Raw genomic sequence first — 21,405 nt, 5'->3', positions numbered from 1 at the left:
TCTGGAAGTAAACATGGTCCACACCAAAGAATGATGAAAAGGCGCAGGTAAATTTCCCTCAGAAATAGCAAGATCCCCTTATGACCAGCAATATTCTATACTGCTCACATCCTCCTCCACAAGGAACACGTTTTCTTATCTCCACTCCGACGGTGACATTAGAAAATACTGTTACTAAATAACATGGGGAGACTCAGACTGGAAAACTCCTAGATCTTAAACTGGCTAGAGATCATAGATTCACAAAAACAGTACTGTTTGGGGTGAGGGGGGTGAGCTCAGAAGAATTCTGAGAACTAGAATCAATGTACAGAGAACATTGAGGAGAAAGGGGGCAAGAATAAAGCTGATATTTTTACTCTTATCAAAGTTTAACCTTTAATGTTAGAAATGCACGTTATCCACTCATTCTCTCATTCCCTTTATTCAATTCATGGTTATTGAGCACTTACTGTGTGCCAAACCTCATGCATTCACATTAAAATAAGTGAAGAAAAGGGAATCAGGAGTGTCAGGAATGGTATGGGATGGGTTGCAATTTGCAGTATCATGGTCAGGATGGGCCTCATGGAGAGGGTGACATTTGATCATAGATGAAGGAGGTGAGCTTGGTCAAAAGTTAGACAACAGCAATAATCACAAGAACAAGCACCTGCCTAGGACTGACTCCATTTGGTAATGAGCCATTTAAAGGCCTGATGCTGGAATCTGAGGAACAGATTTGCCGGCCAAATCTGCTCATGACGCAGAATTATCAAGAGCTCTCACATTTCCCCGGATCCACTCCCTATTTTGTTCCACTCCCAAGGAATTTTTTCTAGACTTGTAAACATAGGAATGTAGGAGGTAGAAAGCTCTTTATATAAAACAGAAATCTACTCAATACAGAGACCACTATTAAAACAATAACATAAATACACACAGGTTCTATTAATAGTTACTTCCTTAGCACATGTTTCCTCTCACTAGACACCCCACCTCATCTCGTTCTCTTTTTTTTCAATATCTGGGATCTTCTAACAGTTAATAAAACAGTTAATGACCTCAAAACAGGACCTGCTACATAATTTGTGAGGCCCCGTACACAATGAACATGTGGGGATCCCTGTTCAAAAAGTGTTCAGAATTTCAAGGTGGTAACAGCAGAAGTTTAAAAGCATTCAGACTAAGCACTGGGCCCCTCTGAGCATGGTGCCCTCATGTATGACTTCACAGGTCACACGTCCAAGAAGCCCAGGCTGGCCAGGTACATTTTTTTCCCTGTTCATTCTTCCTGTACAAATGAGAGCATGAAAACAAGTGCAAGCCAACCTGGATCTTGACAGAAGTTAGACCTTAACATGTGTTTGGATCGCTGTGTTATTTAGAGCTCTAAGGACTCCTTAAAGTAATAATGACTAAAAGGAAGCATAATGAACCATTGTTCCACTGTACCTCGTGGTTAAGACAAAGTTACAGGAAGAGTTCCCAATTTGTCATGAGCATCCCAAGACATTCACATAAAGATGGTATGTGGAGATACAGGAATCTCCTAAGTAAAGATGTCCTGTGCCACTATATTCAAACAATAAAGCCTCCGCACAATTTTCCACAGTGCTATACTGAGATTACATGTTTCTTCCAGAGAGGGAAAGGTTTCTTCAAACAAAAGTACTATGCCACATTTCTTTGCCAAACATAATAGCCCACCCACAAAGGAGACCATGTGATGAGGTATAATAATTTTGATAGCTTATTAAGGAAACTGCCTTTTGATAACCAGGGGTGGTTTTTCCAGTGTGCTACAGAGTGATAATGCTACTTTGCAAAGCCCTCTACTGACAAGGATCCCCATGAACTTTCTCAACATTACTAGATGGTGAAAAGGAAAAGCTGCTTCTTTAGAAAAACTGTGATTAAAACAAACCAGAGAGTAAGTCTAACAAGAGTCTAAACAAGTACAGCATAGTTCAGGCTAAAACCAAAACAGAGCTTCCACTTCCTAATCTAAAGTCTCAAACTACCTAGCTTCTCTTGAAATAAAATAAGAATATTTTAATTTATTAATTTACTTAATTTATTTAAATGGCAGTGGTGTCATTCTGGGAAGCTCAAGAAGTTTCCTCACCAGGAACCCTGTGACATGTCTATTTTTCTAAAACACCATAGGAGCAGTTTGAGTGAGATCTGAACTTACGGATTTTATGTAAAACCCCAGTGACTGGATTCACTCTAACCATTTCAGACATAGAGCCAGGTTATTTTCTGAACCTCTGGCTTCTGTCTTAAGCATCAAGTTTTCAATGTGTAACTGCATCAATGATTGATATGGGGTGATACAACATGTTAAAAGGAGCTACAAGAGCTACTCAAAATCAATCTATGCTAACAAATATAGATATAAAGACATATCCTAAGCACAAGAATTCTGCGATTAAAAATAATAATAACACCAAACTCCCAGTCCATCCCTCCCCCACCCCCCTCTCCCTTGGTAACCACAAGTCTGTTCTCTATGTCCATGAGTCTGTTTCTGTTTTGTAAATAAGTTCATTTGTGTCACATTTTGGATTCCACAAATAAGTGATATCCTATGGTATTTGTCTTTCTCTTTCTGACTTACTTCACTTAGTATGATAATCTCTAGGTCCATCCATGCTGCTGCAAATGGCATTATTTCATTCTTTTTTATGGCTGAGTAATACTCTGAGGTATATATGTACCACATCTTCTTTATCCATTCATCTGTTGATGGACATTTAGGTTGTTTCCATGTCTTGGCTATTGTGAATAGTGCTGCTATGAACATAGGGGTGCATGTATCTCTTTGAATTATAGTTTTAGGAGTTTGGGGTTAGTAGATGCAAACTATTACGTATAGAATGGATAAACAACAAGGTCCTACTGTATAGCACAGGGAACTATATTCAACATCCTGAGATAAACCATAATGGAAAAGAATATTAAAAAGAATATATATACATATAAACTGAATCACTTTGCTGTACAGCAGAAATTAACACAACATTATAAATCAACTGTACTTCAATTTTTTTAAAAAAGATGGGAAAAATAATAACCATTTGGGGTTAACATATACACATTACTATATATAAAATAGATAACCAACAAGGACCTACTGTGTAGCACAGGGAACTATCCTCAGTATCTTGTAATAACCTATAATGGAAAAGAATCTGAAAAAGAATATATATATATATATAACTGAATCACTTTGCTGTACACTTGAAACGAACACATTGTAAATTATACTTCAATTTAAAATAATAATAATAACCTATTCTTGCATAGCATTTAGATTTTAAAAATAAAAATAAAAACTTTCACATTCATTATCTCATTTGTCCAAACAGTCCTATGAGTATTTTCAAAAGCAGATGTTGCCATCCCCATTTTATAGGTGAAAAACCTAAGACCAAGGAAAGCTAAGGGATTAGTTAAATAGTAGAAAATGGCAGAGTCTCTGCTCATGACATCACAATAAATTCTAGTAAACTTCAAATCCATAAACCTCACCCTCGTTCAGAACTTCCTCTGTTGTTCACTCTTAATAAAGTTTGAAGTGGAGCAAAGAGAAGAATCTATGGAGGTTCTGCTTCACGTAATCCCCTTTTTTAACCCAAACCAGTCCTTCACACCCTGCAGTCTCCCCTCCTCTTCCCCAGGCTGATAGGAGTAAAAGTGGGAAAGGAAAGAATGTGATGCCATTGCAGAAGCATTTGTTATTGCTTTAACAGGATTGGGACAGAATCATTTTTCAGAGCATCCCATATTCTAAGCCTCGGTTACCTTCTCCCCATCCCACTTCCATTACATAGTCTCTTCCCTTCCAGCCAGGATTTCTTAAGGCAAAGACATTGTTGCATCTCTCACAGCCCCCCAACACTGAGCTCCACACTAGCTGGAGCCCAAAAAACCCGTCATGAATAAGTGAATGAGTGAATACCATCAAGCTGAAAGGAAGGAGACAGCTAATGATTGTCTGCCCAGCTAACAGTTTTTTTTTTTTATTTACTGAAGACATGGCCAAGTTTATCATCACCCTTTGATTATTCAGGAGTTTGTTTTGTGTTTGTTGTTTATCCTTGTTTTGTTTTGTTTTGTCACAATTCATTAGAACAAACAGGAAAGGGTAGACAAAGGAATAAAAGAGTAGAACATAAACCAGATTCTATTTAGAGATCTGTCAGAATTTGTTGTAAAGCTGGGAAAGAAGACTAAATTTACTAAATAAAATAAGGTTTAGAAAATTTGTGTTTTTTAATTCACCCCATAAGTAGTAGTGATAACTACATCCAATTCCCATGGCTAACATAAGAATTAGGGTTTTTCAAAGCTAAATTCAGAAATAATCATAGGACCAGGAGAAAACTTAAGGATTTCTTCATCCACATTCCCATCCCCATTACACCATGCTCAAGAGATGCTCACCCAGCTTCTCCTTGAGCACTTCCAATATCAGGTGGATTAATACCTCCCAAAATACCCTATTCCATTTGAGAACAACTCACTGTGTTAAGAGTTCTGACATAATGTGCCAGAATCTAGTTTCCTTTAACTGCTTCCCAATCATGACTCTAGCCATTGAAGCTGTACAGCTTTATTTTCTTGATTTCAATCATTCCTCATATCACAGGCTCATTCTAGACACTCTTTTAAATGTCAGTGTCACCCTTAAAATTTGGTGCTGAGAGTTGAACAGAACACTCTGACCAGTACAGAGAGCTTACTGCTATAATTTCCCTTGTTTGGCTAATCGTATTTCTACAGATATATTTGGGAAGTGATAAGGAGTGGTATAAGGAGCATTATCTTTGGAATTATAGAAAATTAGGCTCAATACCAATTCCAACACTAGACCAACTTTATGACTTGGGAAAGCTGTTAAACTCTCTGGTCCTCACTTCAGTGTCTCTAAAATTAAGAATGAATTAACTTGAAAGCTCAGTATTCAGATACACAATGAATATACAAAAATCAATAGCTTTCTGAAAAACAATAATTAGTCAGAAATTATAATGTGAAAACATCCCATTCCTGATAGCTACATTTTTTTAAAAACTGTTGAAACCTAAAAATAATCCTATTAAGAAAATGTGCAGAATTTATATGAAGAAACCTTTATGTTTTTATACCTACTAAGGAACTGTGCAGGATATATATAGTGAAACTTTACTAAGTGATATAATATATATGTCTAGAGAAGCACACCATTCCTTGAGGTAATGTTTGAATACAAAAAAAGCTGTCATATATTTTCAAATTTATTTTAACTTTAATGCAATTCCAATCAAAATCTCTAACGAGGCATTCTTGTTCACTTCTGATGGCACCATGTAATTGCTAAAACAGGATAATTTGGCAATTGGTAAAAGAAAACTCAAAAACTGTTTTACCCTTTGACCAAGAATTTCATTAACAAGGAAATTTATACTAAAGAAAAATAAGAGATGCATACAAGATGGATTCCTAAGATGTTCATAGCATAACAAAATCATTTCTATAGTATATAGTACAAAAGTGGAAGCAAATTCAAAGTCCAAAAATAGGGATTAGCTGAATAAACACAGTGCACATATACGTGTGTGTGTATATGTATGCATATATGTGAAATAGAATAATGTGCATCCATTAAAAATAATTTAGAAAACTATTTAATGACATGGTATATCATTATGTTCATGATATATTAAAAAAAAAAAGATTACTAAGTGTGTAACAAACAATTCAAATTTTATATGAGCTATAATATATCATGCAGATGTAAATCATATATAACAGTATCGATCTCTGATTATCTCTGGATAAAGATAATTACTATTAGGAGTAACTTTTAAATTCCATCAGGGTGTGTGGTTTTTTTGTTTGTTTGCTTGTTTGGTTGATTGGTTGGTTGATTTTTTTTTTTTTGGTTTGGTAGAGAGTGATGAGGAATTGGTTGAGTTTTCAATTTAGTTTCTATTGGAATGTAACAAAATGATTCCAAAGTCCAACCGGAAAAATAAACTACTGCTACTAATCAAGACATTTTAGATAAAAGCAACAAAGGAAAACTTGCCCAATAAAATGTTAATTTATCTCATTGGTGCTACATAGTACCAAAATCTATAACTAAAGACACTATACAGATAACCTAGAGCCAGGCCCTAATGTACATTTTTTTTAGTGTAAATGATAAAAGTTAGTAAATAATAAAATTAGTAAACAAAAAAAGTAAACCAATAGGAAAGAATTCTTTGATAAAACTTCAGATTTAGTTTAAAATTTGGGAAAAAAATATTAGACCCTCAGTGTTTACCATAAATCAAAATTAATTAGGCTGGATTTAAGAGTTTTTTTAAATTCTTTAGGGAACTGGAAGAAAATATGGATGAATAATTACTGTATCTCAGATAGTAAAAGATATTAAAAACATAAGGGCAATAGGAAAAAACTTTCAGTACTTCTAGGAAAACCATAAATAAAATTTAAAGGCAAATAGTAAAAATTATTTACAACTAGTATGGCAAACAAAAGGTTACTATTCCTAATTCAAAGAGTTCTTACAAATTGTTGATTAACTAACTAATAGGCTTTACCCAAAAATAGGTAGCCATCACAAACAGGCAATTTTAAAAAATAAATAATACAAATAACCAAGAAAATTATGAAAAATATTTGACCACACTAATATCAGAAATCTGATTAGGACATCAAAATAAGACACTATTTTTGCTCTACTTATATTGCTAAAGGATCTTTTACTTATAATATTCCTAATTAGAGTGAGGTAATGGACACTGTTTTGCAGAAATATAAGTTAAAATAACTTTTCATTGAAGTCCTTTTACCAATCTGCATCAAGAATTTTTAAAACATCCCTACCCCTTGACGAGCTAACTAAATTCTAGGGACCAATCCTGAGGAAATAATCAGACAAAAGTGGTCAAAATTTTACAAACAAGGAACTTCATCATACAACTACTTATAACAGCAAAAGATCCAAAACAACCTAAAAGGCAGAAAAAGGGAGACTGATTAAGCAAATTACAATACTCTGAATAAAATTCAATATTTTTATTAATAAAATTCAATTAAATGAGAAATGCTCATGACACAATATTAAGTGCAAAAGGTGGAACACAAAACTGTGTGTATGGGCCTCCTTGCGTGGTTTGCACATGTGTGTTTGTATAAATTTGCATATCTGTGTTTGGGGTATACTGAAAAAAATATTGGAATAAAATGCACCAAAATGTACATAGTAGTTATTTCTAAAGTAGTGGGAGTATAGGAGATTTTTATATTTTTCTTTAAAGTTGTCTAGATTTTTCAACTGTTCTGCAATTAACATATCCTATAAGTTTCATAGTTTACATTTATTAATAATAAAATTAATCATTAATTTGGGCCCATTTTTCCTACCAGACAAGATGTTTGAAATCTTGGCTTGGTCATCTTCTATTTCATTGGTTCCCAAACCTGGCTGTTCATTAAAGTCGCCTGGAGCAGCTTCTAGCAATAAGTCTTCGAGTGCACACCCACTTCACCCTTGAAATTCCGGTTCAGAAAGTTAGCTCAGTGCGTTTATGTTTACTTTTTTATTGGGCTTAGTTTTTTGTTTTTGTTTTTGTTTTTATACAGCAGGTTCTTATACGTCATCAATTTTATACACATCAGTGTATACATGTCAATCCCAATCGCTCAATTCAGCACACCACCATCCCCACCCCCCCGCGGTTTTCCCCCCTTGGTGTCCATATGTTTGTTCTCTACATCTGTGTGTCAACTTCTGCCCTGCAAACCGGTTCATCTGTACCATTTTTCTGGGTTCCACATACATGCGTTAATATACGATATTTGTTTTTCTCTTTCTGACTTACTTCACTCTGTATGACAGTCTCTACATCCATCCACGAATCAACAAATGACTCAATTTCATTCCTTTTTATGGCTGAGTAATATTCCATTGTATATATGTACCACATCTTCTTTATCCATTCATCTGTTAATGGGCATTTAGGTTGCTTCCATGACCTGGCTATTGTAAAAAGTGCTGCAATGAATATTGGGGTGCATGTGTCTTTTTGAATTATGGTTTTCTCTGGGTATATGCCCAGCAGTGGGATTGCTGGATCATATGGTAATTCTATTTTTAGCTTTTTAAAGAACCTCCATACTGTTCTCCATAGTGGCTGTATCAATTTACATTCCCACCAACAGTGCAAGAGGGTTCCCTTTTCTCCACGCCCTCTCCAGCATTTGTTGTTTGTAGATTTTCTGATGATGCCCATTCTAACTGGTGTGAGGTGATACCTCATTGTAGTTTTCATTTGCATTTCTTTAATAATTAGTGATGTTGAGCAGCTTTTCATGTGCTTCTTGGCCATCTGTATGTCTTCTTTGGAGAAATGTCTATTTAGGTCTTCTGCCCATTTTTGGATTGGGTTGTTTGTTTCTTTAATATTGAGCTGCATGAGCTGTTTATATATTTTGGAGATTAATCCTTTGTCCATTGATTCGTTTGCAAATATTTTCTCCCATTCTGAGGGTTGTCTCTTCGTTTTGTTTATGGTTTCCTTTGCTGTGCAAAAGCTTTGAAATTTCATTAGGTCCCATTTGTTTATTTTTGTTTTTATTTCCGGTACTCTAGGATGTGGATCAAAAAAGACCTTGCTGTGACTTATGTCAAAGAGTGTTCTTCCTATGTTTTCCTCTAAGAGTTTTATAGTGTCCGGTCTTACATTTAGGTCTCGAATCCATTCTGAGTTTATTTTTGTGTATGGTGTTAGGGAGTGTTCTATTTTCATTCTTTTACATGTAGCTGTCCAGTTTTCCCAGCACCACTTATTGAAGAGACTGTCTTTTCTCCATTATATATCTTTGCCTCCTTTGTCATAGATCAGTTGACCATAGGTGCATGGGTTTATCTCTGGGCTTTCTATCTTGTTCCATTGATCTATGTTTCTGTTTTTGTGCCAGTACCATATTGTCTTGATTACTGTAGCTTTGTAGTATAGTCTGAAGTCAGGGAGTCCAACTCCTCCAGCTCCGTTTTTTTTCCCTCAAGACTGCTTTGGCTATTCGGGGTCTTTTGTGTCTCCACACAAATTTTAAGATGATTTGTTCTAGTTCTGTAAAAAATGCCATTGGTAATTTGATAGGGATTGCATTGAATCTGTAGATTGCTTTGGGTAGTACAGTCATTTTCACAATATTGATTCTTCCAATCCAAGAACATGGTATATCTCTCCATCTGTTGGTATCATCTTTAATTTCTTTCATCAGTGTCTTATAGTTTTCTGCATACAGGTCTTTTGTCTCCCTAGGTAGGTTTATTCCTAGGTATTTTATTCTTTTTGTTGCAATGGTAAAGGGGAGTGTTTCCTTAATTTCTCTTTCAGATTTTTCATCATTAGTGTATAGGAATGCAAGATATTTCTGTGCATTAATTTTGTATCCTGTAACTTTACCAAATTCATTGATTAGCTCTAGTAGTTTTCTGGTGGCATTTTTAAGATTCTCTATGTATAGTATCATGTCATCTGCAAAGAGTGACAGTTTTACTTCTTCTTTTCCAATTTGTATTCCTTTTATTTCTTTTTCTTCTCTGATTGCTCTGTCTAGCACTTCCAAGACTATGTTGAATAATAGTGGTGAGAGTGGACATCTTTGTCTTCCTCCTGATCTTAGAGGAAATGATTTCAGTTTTTCACCATTGAGAATGATGTTTGCTGTGGGTTTGTCGTATATGGCCTTTATTATGTTGAGGTAGGTTCCCTCTATGCCCACTTTCTGGAGAGTTTTTATCATAAATCGGTGTTGAATTTTGTCAAAAGCTTTTTCTGCATCTATTGAGATGATCATATGGTTTATATTCTTCAATTTGTTAATATGGCATATCACATTGATTGATTTGCGTATATTGAAGAATCCTTGCATCCCTGGGATAAATCCCACTTGATCGTGGTGTATGATCCTTTTATTGTGTTGTTGGATTCTGTTTGCTAATATTTGTTGAGGATTTTTGCATCTATATTCATCAGTGATATTGGTCTGTAATTTTCTTTTTTTGTAGTATCTTTGTCTGGTTTTGGTATCAGGGTGATGGTGGCCTCATAGAATGAGTTTGGGAGTGTTCCTTCCTCTGCAATTTTTTGGAAGGGTTTGAGAAGGATGGGTGTTAGCTCCTCTCTAAATGTTTGATAGAATTCACCTGTGAAGCCATCATTTTGTTTGTTGGAAGATTTATAATCACAGTTTCAATTTCATTACTTGTGATTGGTCTGTTCATATTTTCTATTTCTTCCTGGTTCAGTTTTGGAAGGTTACACCTTTCTAAGAATTTGTCCATTTTTTCCAGGTTGTCCATTTTATTGGCATAGAGTTGCTTGTAGTAGTCTCTTAGGATGCTTTGTATTTCTGCGGTGTCTGTTGTAACTTCTCCTTATTCATTTCTAATTTTATTGATTTGAGTCCTCTCCCTCTTTTTCTTGATGAGTCTGGCTAATGGTTTATCAATTTTGTTTATCTTCTCAAAGAACCAGCTTTAAGTTTTATTGATCTTTGCTATCGTTTCCTTCATTTCTTTTTCATTTATTTCTGATCTGAACTTCATGATTTCTTTCCTTCTGCTAACTTTGGGGTTTTGTTGTTCTTCTTTCTCTAATTGCTTTAGGTGTAAGGTTAGGTTTTTTATTTTAATCTATTCATGTTTAAGGTAATTATCGATATGTATGTTCCTATTACCATTTTCTTAATTGTTTTGGGTTTGTTTTTGTAGGTCCTTTTCTTCTCTTTTGTTTTCCACTTAGAGAAGTTCCTTTAGCATTTGTTGTAGAGGTGGTTTGGTGGTGCTGAATTCTCTTAGCTTTTGTTTGTCTGTAATCTTTTGATTTCTCCATCGAATGAATGAGATCCTTGCCAGGTAGAGTAATCTTGGTTGTAGCTTCTTCCCTTTCATCACTTTAAGTATATCATGCCACTCCCTTCTGGCTTGTAGAGCTTCTGCTGAGAAATCAGCTGTTAACCTTATGGGAGTTCCCTTGTATGTTATTTGTCGTTTTCCCCTTGCTGCTTTCAATAATTTTTCTTTGTCTTTAATTTTTGCCAATTTGATTACTATGTGTCTCGGTGTGTTTCTCCTTGGGTTTATCCTGTATTGGACTCTCTGCGCTTCCTGGACTTGGGTGGCTATTTCCTTTCCCATGTTAGGGAAGTTTTTGACTATAATTTCTTCAAATATTTCCTCTGGTCCTTTCTCACTCTCTTCTCCTTCTCGGACCCCTATAATTCGAATGTTGTTGCGTTTAATGTTGTCCCAGATGTCTCTTAGGCTGTCTTCATTTCTTTTCATTCTTTTTTCTTTATTCTGTTCCACAGCAGTGAACTCCACCATTCTGTCTTCCAGGTCACTTATCCGTTCTTCTGCCTCAGTTATTCTGCTATTGATTCCTTCTAGTGTAGTTTTCATTTCAGTTAATTGTATTGTTCATCTCTGTTTGTTTTTTCTTTAATTCTTCTAGGTCTTTGTTAAACATTTCTTGCATCTTCTCAATCTTTGCCTCCATTCTTTTTCCGAGGTCCTGGATCATCTTCACTATCATTATTCCGAATTCTTTTTCTGGAAGGTTGCCTATCTCCCCTTCATTTAGTTGTTTTTCTGGGTTTTTGTCTGTTCCTTCATCTGGTACATAGCCCTCTTCCCTTTCATCTTGTCTATCTTTCTGTGAATGTGGCTTTTGTTCCACAGGCTGCAGGATTGTAGTTCTTCTTTCTTCTGCTGTCTGCCTTCTGGTAGGGGCTTAGTTTGATTTTTCTATCCCTTATAGGGCATTGGTTTTTTTTAAAAAATGTTAAGACAATCACTTTCAAATAAATATTCCTCTCTGTTCACATTTACACAAATTTCCAGAAGAAAAAAAATAAGAAATTTTGTCAAAAGTCAGACTAAAACCAAGATATACTGAATTCCCATGATCTAGGTTCCTGTGCTCCTCAGTTTCTTTACCTGCATAAGGGGGATAAACGTGGTCCCTACTTCCTAGAGACTTGGGGAAAATTAAATAAATTGATACATTTAAGTGCTCCAAGTAGTTCCTGACACATAAAAAGCTCTCAATAAATGTTAGCTATTGTTACAACCATCATAATCGTCATCATCAGCAGATCTTAAAAAATTAAGCAAAAGAAATAGTCTTAAATGCTTTGTTTTTAATAACTGAATGCTATCTCTTAGACATTCCTTGTCTAAATACAAGACTATTTAATAATTCATTCTACAACTTTGCCACGTATTAACCAATACATTCACCAGTCATTAAATATTCATAATTCACCTTTTTCTCTCTTCAAAAAACTGGGTCATTTGCCACTTTCAGCCTTCTGATGCCTCTTCACTTCACCCAAGATTCCAAGACTACTTGATAATATTTTCTTGTCGTGTCTATAAATTTTTTTCCTCCCTGATATGAAACCCATCAGAGTCTGAGCAGTTCTGTCTTCGGTGCTTTATATCCTCTTGGGCTTTGATTTCCCTTTAAGCATATTTGTTCTACCCTTTCCAGGATCAAGATTATTCTCCTTAATGAAAAAAAATGGAAGTAAAACAGGAGTGAAGTAGTTCTAGTTTATCTCTGACATGTTATTACACTCTGCATCTCAGCAGTAGTCTTTTTGCTCTCAATGTAACTTAAATATTGAATATATATATATATATATTTACTTATACACACATGCTTTTTGTGTGCTCAGTGTTTTTCACATGCTTCACGTCTTGTCACCCTGAATTTGTACCTTATTTACATATTTGTACATATTTGTACCAATTACAAATGGGTACCACCTGTTTATCTGTATTCTTGGTTTCACGAGCTTTGGGGAAGCTCCCAGTGATGTTAAGCTATTTAGTTTGGTTTTGTTTAGTTCTCTTTTCTTTTTACTTGAGATCATTTTTTAATTGTGTATCAATATTTCCATTCGTAAATTGCCTATGCTTCATGATCTATCCTCCTTCTTAAAATGTTTGCCTCTTTTCAAGAAATTTTTAAAATAATTTTTCAAGAATTTTTTTCAAGAATATAAAAAATCTACTTTCATTGAAATGTAGTAAACCTCTAACTATGCTCAGGATTCAATTCTAGAGCACTGTGTTAGCACATCCCTTTCCTTCAAGGTTACCATTATATGCATTTCACCAGGAAGTTTTGCGTTGTTGGTAGTATTTAAATCCAAATAGTAGCTTCTATTATTGTTCTTTTGAGCCCTTAAACAGTGACAATATCAGCAAAGGTAGTCAAGAAGTTACAAGATACTTCTATCAGAATGAATCTGAAACCATTTGCCTAATTGAATTCACCAAGTTCTATTATCAATAATGTCTAATTAATCCCAAAATAAATTTCCATATGGGTTCTCTTCCTCCAGTACCTCTTAAATGTAGGTGTTTCATGAAGGCTCTGTCTTTAGCTCTCCTTTACATAAATATGTCTCTTGTCATGCTCTGATGTAGTCTCCTGGCCTCAGCTATCCCTTCCAAAACTCTGGCATCTTTATCTCTAGCTCTGACTTCCCTTCTGATCTAGCTCCATCCAACATTTCAACTACCTGCCAGATTACTCCACCAGGTTGTCCCAAAGACACCTCAACCTTGGTGTGAATCACCATCTTCCCTCCCAAACTCTCTTTCTTCTCCTGAGTTTCCTATTTCTATTAGTGATTCTGTTCTCCTCTCAGTTTACCTGGATATAAAAGCCTTATACCCCATTTGACCTCTTCCTCTCCTGCATCCATATGTCATCAGTTGCCAAGTCCTGCTAATTTTAACTCTTTGGTATCTCTGACATCCACACCCTCTGTTACCTCTTGTTCAAGCTCTCTTGATCTTATGTATGAGTTGTAGCCTAACTGATTATCCCCTTCAAGTTGTCCTCCTTCAGTATCTATAAATCAGGCTATTTTAAACTTCTTGAAACATGGTTTTAACTCTATTATTTCTCTCCCTCTGAAAACCTTTCATTGCTCCCTATCTCAATATGTAAATAAATTCTAAACTCCTTCCCCTGCCTTTTAGTATTCTCTATTAAGGATTTATCCTCATCTCATTTTCTCATTTCATTTCCCACTACTCTCTGTACGACAACTTGGATTCCAGACTTGCTATTCCAAATAATTTCTCAATTTTCTAAAACAGGCCTTTGCTCACAATGAGCTCTAGAGTTGAATGCCCTTCCTCCCCACCCCCAGCCCTCCAGCAACTACCCAACATACTCTATTTGGATGCTACTTGAAAGCCTCTCCTAACCAGATCATCTAGAAACAACCACTCCCTTTCGCCCCTCAACTCTCACAAGACCTCACTTGTGCCTTAGTAATGACATTTATCACTTTATTTCTTAGACTATAGTTCCTTGCACAAATGATTTTCCTTCTTAAAGACAACGTAATCTCCTTGGTGAAAGTATCTACTTCTGAATAATTTTCAAACATAGCACAACTCTTAACATCACCTTAGCATAGCATTTATATAGAAGTCCCTAAGTGCTGAATAAATTAAAAATTAAATAACTCAGGATCAATCCTGCCTTCTTGATAGAGTCAAGCATTTTAGAATATTAGCTAATCATTAATCAATAATATCTCTAAAATACTCACACTCCTAAGTACTGTGCTTACTTTTATCAAGTATGTGATTGTAGTAATATCAATGAATCATAGATGGTCACAATAGCTTTATAGTTGTACAAGGTTACTAAATTAATTTTCAAAACAATTAAGAGCTAGGCTTTTACAGAATTGGAATTTGTGGGTGTCAGCTGCTGAAATATTCCAAGTCAGACAGCTGAAAATCTAGGCAATTGCTCATTGAACAAAACGTCTTTACTAGTTGAACACTGAAGAAGTAAATAGGACTTCTCTGGTGGCGCAGTGGTTAAGAATCCGCCTGCCAATGCAGGGGACACGGGCTCGAGCCCTGGTCGGGGAAGATCCCACATGCTGCGGAGCAACTAAGCCCGTGCGCCACAACTACTGAGCCTGCACTCTAGAGCCCGTGAGCCACAACTACTGAAGCCCGCGCGCCTAGAGCCTGTGCTCCGCAACAAGAGAAGCCCGCGCACCGCAACCATGAGTAGCCCCTGCTCGCTGCAACTAGAGAAAGCCTGCGCACAGCGACGAAGACCCAACGCAGTCAAAAATAAATAAATTTATTTTTTTAAAAAAGAAGTAAACAGAAATATATGTTATTACGAAGTGAGAGAGTGACATGGACATTTTACCAAATGTAAAATAGATAGCTAGTGGGAAGCAGCCACATAGCACAGGGAGATCAGCTCCGTGCTTTGTGACCACCTAGAGGGGTGGGATAGGGAGGGTGGGAGGGAGACGCAAGAGGGAGGAGATACGGGGATATATGTATATGTACGGCTGATTCACTTTGTTATAAAGTAGAAACTAACACACCACTGTAGAGCAATTATACTCCAATAAAGATGTTAAAAAAAACAAATATATGTTATTCATAATGGTTAACATTAATAAATATCTGATGTGCTGGATTATGACAGGTGTATATAGAGATGCTCAAGCTTCTGGGGAAATTCTGGGAAGTAGATGGCATTTCACATCCATTTATTCCATGATAATTGGGAAGCAAGTAGCTGGCTATTATAACTTTCGGTATACTAGCAATAGAACTACATGTAAAACATAATTTATTCTGCCATAACGAAACTAAATTGTTGCCATATATTTTTCAGTAATGCTTATAGATCTTTATGAAATTTGGCAAAAGGATAATAACTTGCTGCTGATGAATATCTTATGAGGAAAAGTACTCCTATCTTAAAATAGAGTCATGCCCATAACATTATAAAATTACCTTCTTAACTACCTAGACTGATATGAGAGAGGCATCACATTACCTCTGAGTGACAAAACATTGGTATTCCTTAGCAACCCTTCGATAAGCATCGTGTTGCCAAAACACTTAGACGCCCTGCCTCTACCCACAGCTTTCATTAACTTATTACTAACCTCAGGATGAAACAAACAACCCAAACTGGTTACCGGCAGTGGTGTGGAAGCATTGCTGGGGTCAGCAGTCACGGTCACACGTACATAACGCGCTCTTTTCTATGGGCTGTCCACGGAGAGAGGTGGGCGGTTTGCACACCAGCACGCAGGGAACTAAAAATGTGCTCCTTTCTAATGAGGGGCCCTCCTCAGGCGCTGGTTGTGCTGGCCTCCAGACCTCAGTACTTCCCGATAGACAGGGCAATGGGGAAGATGTGAGAAGCTGGACTGATTTCCCACTCAGGGAAATGGTAGAGTGAATTGGCTAAGAGGCTGAACTCAGATTGCCTGGCTTCAAATCCTGGCTCTGCCACTCACTAGTTGTGAGAACCTGGATTGGTTAGTTAATCTCCGGAAACTTCCATTTCCTCTTCTATAAAATGAAAATACTACAATATCTCTTTGTTATCATGACTATTAAGTGTAATATTATTATATCTGTGTTATTATGACTATTAAGTTAAATAGTGCCCGAAAAATACTTACCAAAATGTTTGGCACAATACGTTTAAAATATTACCAATATTTGCTTGGTAACAGTTTTGAGATATAATGGAGAACTGACTCACAGAGGTCTTCGTAGTTTTTATTCCTAATGACCAGATTTCATCCAAACAAACAAGTGAATCTGAATATCCATGCTTGTTGCCTAGCTCTTTTTTTTTCAAAAGAGCTGTTTAGGAAATTTAAAAAACAATACAGATGAGGTCATATACACTTCTTACACACAAAGAGAAACATGACATAAATTTGGACAGCAATGTATGTTCAAATGAATGCTGTTACATTCAACAAATATACCTGAACTTATACATCAAAAAGGAGATTTACCTTCAAAGGAGTCACATCAGGAAGCCATGCACTTGTTTCAATAATGCTGCCAAATATTTTTGGAATTCCTCCTTCTAAATTACCTCCTGAGCCTGCTTCAAATTCTTTTAGATGTCTTCATTGGAAACAAATGTTTACCTTTGGGAGTTTTCAATTTTGAAAGCAGATTTAAAAACAACTCATAAATAAGATGGAGGACAATGTCACCTCTGGTCAAAAAATAAGGAAATAAGGGCCTTTTTGCATGGCTTGCAAAATGCCTCAAACAACTCCAGACAGGGAATCTCTAAAACATTTCAGACCAATGGAACCATTATCAGAATTAGTGTGTTGCTTTCTGTGTGATTAACAGATTATGTGTTTATTTACTTAATTGTATTAAACAAATACTTGTAGAGCACTATGTGTCAAGCACTGTTCTAGGAGCCTTTGCATATATTAGCTAATTTAATGCTCATCTTATGAGGTAGATGCCCTTATTACTTCCATTTTACAGATGAGGTAATGAGGCACCAAGTTAAGGATTTGGTCCCAGGACACACAGCTAGTTAATGGCAGAGCCAGAAATTGAAACCAGGCTTTCTATATAGTATACAGGCTCTATTTTCTAAAAAGTACAACTTCTGTGTATCAATAGTTATGCTATCTGGGATTTTAAGGTATTGCAATTTAAACTTGGTGAAAGATACTATACCTCTCCATGAATTTTTTTAACCTCTGCTAGAAGCCCTCTTAGTGTTAACATGCATTATCTGATCCCTTTTTTTTTCTCTCTCTCTCTTCCCATAGCAAGGTTTACAGAAGGAAACAGTCTCACTTTCTAGTTTCCTCGCGTTCTAACACTCTGTAGGCTATCCTGTTTTCCCACATAAGCAGATATTTTACCCAGCAGTTTCTTCAGCCTTATGCCAGGAACAGTCTCTCTCCTCACAATGTTTCCTCATGCCTATTTCAAAACTCCCTCCTATCTCAAAATTCACCTTTTTCATTGCATCTCTAAGTAGCTCAATCTTAGACTTAATGGGGAAGATAGAAAAGATGAGGGGGGAAGGAAAGACATTAAAATATTTTTAAATTCTCTTTGAAAAAGCACCTTATATCATTTTCCATCAGTAAAATGCTTTGAATGTCTCACTTTGCTCTCCTTTGCCTTGAAATAGGAGTTTCCAAAGCAGCTTCATACCAATGCCAAGAGCATACCACTGGCCAGCCATTCGATAATGACAGCATCCCCAAGGAAACATACTTAAGCAAATTGAAAAAAAATAGATTATGTTGGAACACTTTTTATTTCAGGATAAAAGAAAAATACAGGAAGAAATCTCACAGAAGCGTTTGAAAATAGAGGAAGAAAAACTAAAGCACCAGCATTTGAAGGTAACTTATGACTTTAATTTCATTTCAATGATTTTGCATTCAAATATTCTAATTGCACTGAAATTTCAGTAGTAAAGATGCTTTAGGAAGGAAAAAAATTCCAACAGTTATACTAACACCCTAATAACCATAAGGGAAGCCAATAAGCTAGTAATATTTGCATATGAGACTAATACCTCCTGGCAAACATGTGGAAAATTGAAAACATGGCTTTATTACTTTTACCCTTTATTACTGAATTTCCTCACTTTCTTGGATAACCTTGAGAATTCAGTCTTGATAGTTTGGCCCTGAATGCAGTCTTGCTTAACATCCCTTGGGAGTGGATCCAGCTGGGAAGTCCCTTTTGAAATCAATGAAAAACCAGCCCTTACCCAGGGCGTGCAAAGCAGACAGTGTCTGGCCTGCTCAAGGATGCTCGTATTTAAAAGCTCAGTGCAATGAATTCAATGCTGTTTGAGTGTGGTTCAAGGTTCTGTTTCATTTTGTTTTGACAGAACATGAGATCATAACCAAAAATAAGCCTCCATTTTTAAAATCAGACTTTACGTCTTTCATGGGTGTGGTCATTTTGTAATTTAAGCACATTGAGTCTCACATTTTATTATGTAGCTTAGTCATAGGGTGCAACCAAATGACAAACAGGAGCTCCTTGTGAACAGGCCCAAGCAGGAAACTACTTACCTGGCAGGGCTTCTATCGATAGATGTAATAAATCCCTCAGTGAAACAATGCCGCACACTCGTGGGGTCTACAATCTTTTGGTAAACTTGCCGAATTCAGCTAAATCCATCTTTCTGTTGGATCAAGTAACCACCTCTTGAGAGAAAAAAGACACAGTTTAGGATTCCAATTAGCCTCAGTTCTCTGGATTCTGTTTGCTTCTTTGCTCCTATACAAATTGACATTTCCAATGTTTGATGAATAATTTCAGTGTGTAGTCAGTCTGCTATCCTTACAGTTTGTCACACTGAATTTACATGAGTAGGAGACATAGCCAAGAAATGCAGTGTGTACTCCCAGAAAAATCAATGAAATAACAAATTTTACCAAGTCATTTTGATACAAGTCAAATGAAGTCAAAAGCAAGTGTACAACAATTTTTGAGATAGGCAATTTCTAACTCCAAAATCATTCTCTCTCTCTCTCTCTCTCTCTCTCTTTCACACACAAACATACACACACACACACAATTTGGATCTCACAGTGAACTAATTACTGCTTCTGAGTAATTGCTATCCTTGCAGAATGAATAGCCAAACAACATTAGAGTTCACAGTAGGAGAAAAGTTTTATATATCCTCTCTGTTCATTCTAGGAAGTAAGTTTCACACAGGAAAATTCTAACACACTGAGAGGTCCATTTCTGAGGTGACACCTCATTTCAGTACTTAACAAAAACAGTCCGAAAAGTAATATATACTGTTCCCTATAGGTTTGCTTTCTGGAACCCAGAAGACCTCTTCTAATCCAATCCAATCAAAGCATGTATCATGCTTTGGACTGCAGTACACAGTTGTGCAGATGGTATACTGCGTAAAGTTACCTGAGAGAGGGAGGGTGCTGAAATCCTGCCCATACTCCCTTGGAACCGTGCGCTCTGGCACAGGGCTGCTTCTGTCTGGAGGACAAAGTTTCTTTCTCTCTGCACAAAAGTGCTGTCCACCTTCCCAAGCTGTGCACTGACCTGAAGGAGTAGGAGTGGGGAACTGTACCTTTTCCTAATTTGCATATTAATGCCTTAGAGACTAGCAGTGGCCTTGAGAGTTGTAGCCCTTCTGCTTGCAACCTAGTGGGAAATTCAAGGTTAAGTAAATAATTAGTACAAGTTAAAGGATGATTTTTTTTAATTTAAGCATAAGTGTAAGCATTAGTAATTCTTTAATCTGGGGTGGTCAAAAAAGGTTCTGTTAAAGGTGTGGGATTTAACCTGAGTCTTAACTGATAAGTAGAAAGCCTTCAGTCAATAAACATCTATTAAGCACCTATTATGTGCAAGGTACTAAGCTGGACATTAAGAATATAAAATAAGTTTGATCTGTGCCCTTAAATGGTAACTGACACATAAACTTATAATGACATTTATACTGTGATGAACACTATATTCAAGGCATCAACTGCAAAGGGAACATAGAGGAGAGAATGGCTGTTTCAGTAATACATTCTTCCAAGTTCTGCAGAAAATGGTTGGCTATTCCAACAGCAACTAGGCACAATTCCAAAATAGGGTTCAAAAATGTGCAGAAGTGTTCTAAAAATTGATTCCAAAATATCTTCACCAAGTCAAAAAATCTCTGTTGGCTTCTGCAATTACCAGCCTTTCTTTTTATTTTCTTCTTCATCCATTTGTCTCCATTCCAGTGACTATCCTCACCACTTTCCCGATTGCAAATTATTTCATTACATGTCAATGACTCACTTTAAACAACACAAACGTAAATATTTACAAAGTGCTCCTTCTGTATGAGCAGTACACACACTTCAAAATAGTTGTGGTAACTCACTCTAATATCCTTTAGCTCTGGAACCTGACATTCATACCAATGACATCCTGGAAAGGGAGTTTCCATGGCCATTAACAGCATTCTCACATTCAAACATTCTGAGACTTGTCCACTCTTGATCTTCTTGCCTAGTACTCAACCTAGAAAACATTTCTGGAAGTCCATTTAAATCATGGTATGAAAAACTAATTTATTCTTAACATCTTCTGTAACTGCTGTGCAGAATATAGAAGTGCTTCAGGAAAACCTTTCCCTAAAAAACTGCCAAAAGATCTACTACCTGCATGTCACTTATATTTTTATTTAGTTACTATGGCTTTAGATTCTGAATGTCATTGTTGTGAAATAGATTTTATTCTATTCCTCAATCTCATAGACTAAAGCATAAGTCTAAACTGTGACATAAAAGCAAAATAACTGTCTTGTGGTTACCACAATATGTGATTATACCATATCATTCTGATTGCACATCCAAATTATATATTTTATATTTAGAGGCAAAAAGTTCTCTGCCAGAGTTAATGACAATTCCTGAACTATGAACAAAGCTTATAAGGCTAAAATTAAAATTATTCTTAGTCCTAACCAGACTAAGAACCAAGAATGAAGCCCCAAGATAACTTAATTATGTCACAGGAGCCAT

The 21,405-nt window shown here is 36.1% G+C and overlaps 1 protein-coding gene and 1 long non-coding RNA gene across 3 annotated transcripts in view; one reads left to right on the top strand and one right to left on the bottom strand.

Moving 5' to 3' along the window:
- Window positions 1-19,936, bottom strand: part of LOC133087055 (uncharacterized) — a 159,138-nt gene extending 139,202 nt beyond the window's left edge. For both annotated transcript variants that reach the window (XR_009700376.1, XR_009700377.1), the window contains exons 1-2: window positions 19,805-19,936; window positions 18,943-19,077 (exon numbers count right to left, since the gene is read on the bottom strand). This is a non-coding gene — a long non-coding RNA (uncharacterized LOC133087055). The remainder of the gene's footprint in view (window positions 1-18,942; window positions 19,078-19,804) is intronic.
- Window positions 1-21,405, top strand: part of PALMD (palmdelphin) — a 54,029-nt gene that overhangs the window by 4,859 nt on the left and 27,765 nt on the right. The window contains exon 3 of the mRNA XM_061183817.1: window positions 18,178-18,258. Coding sequence (XP_061039800.1) covers window positions 18,178-18,258 — 81 coding nt within the window. The remainder of the gene's footprint in view (window positions 1-18,177; window positions 18,259-21,405) is intronic.

This window comes from Eubalaena glacialis, chromosome 3, assembly GCF_028564815.1.
Source record: "Eubalaena glacialis isolate mEubGla1 chromosome 3, mEubGla1.1.hap2.+ XY, whole genome shotgun sequence".
Classification (NCBI taxonomy): Eukaryota; Metazoa; Chordata; class Mammalia; order Artiodactyla; family Balaenidae; genus Eubalaena; species Eubalaena glacialis.
This window is presented reverse-complemented; position numbering and strand designations above follow the sequence as displayed.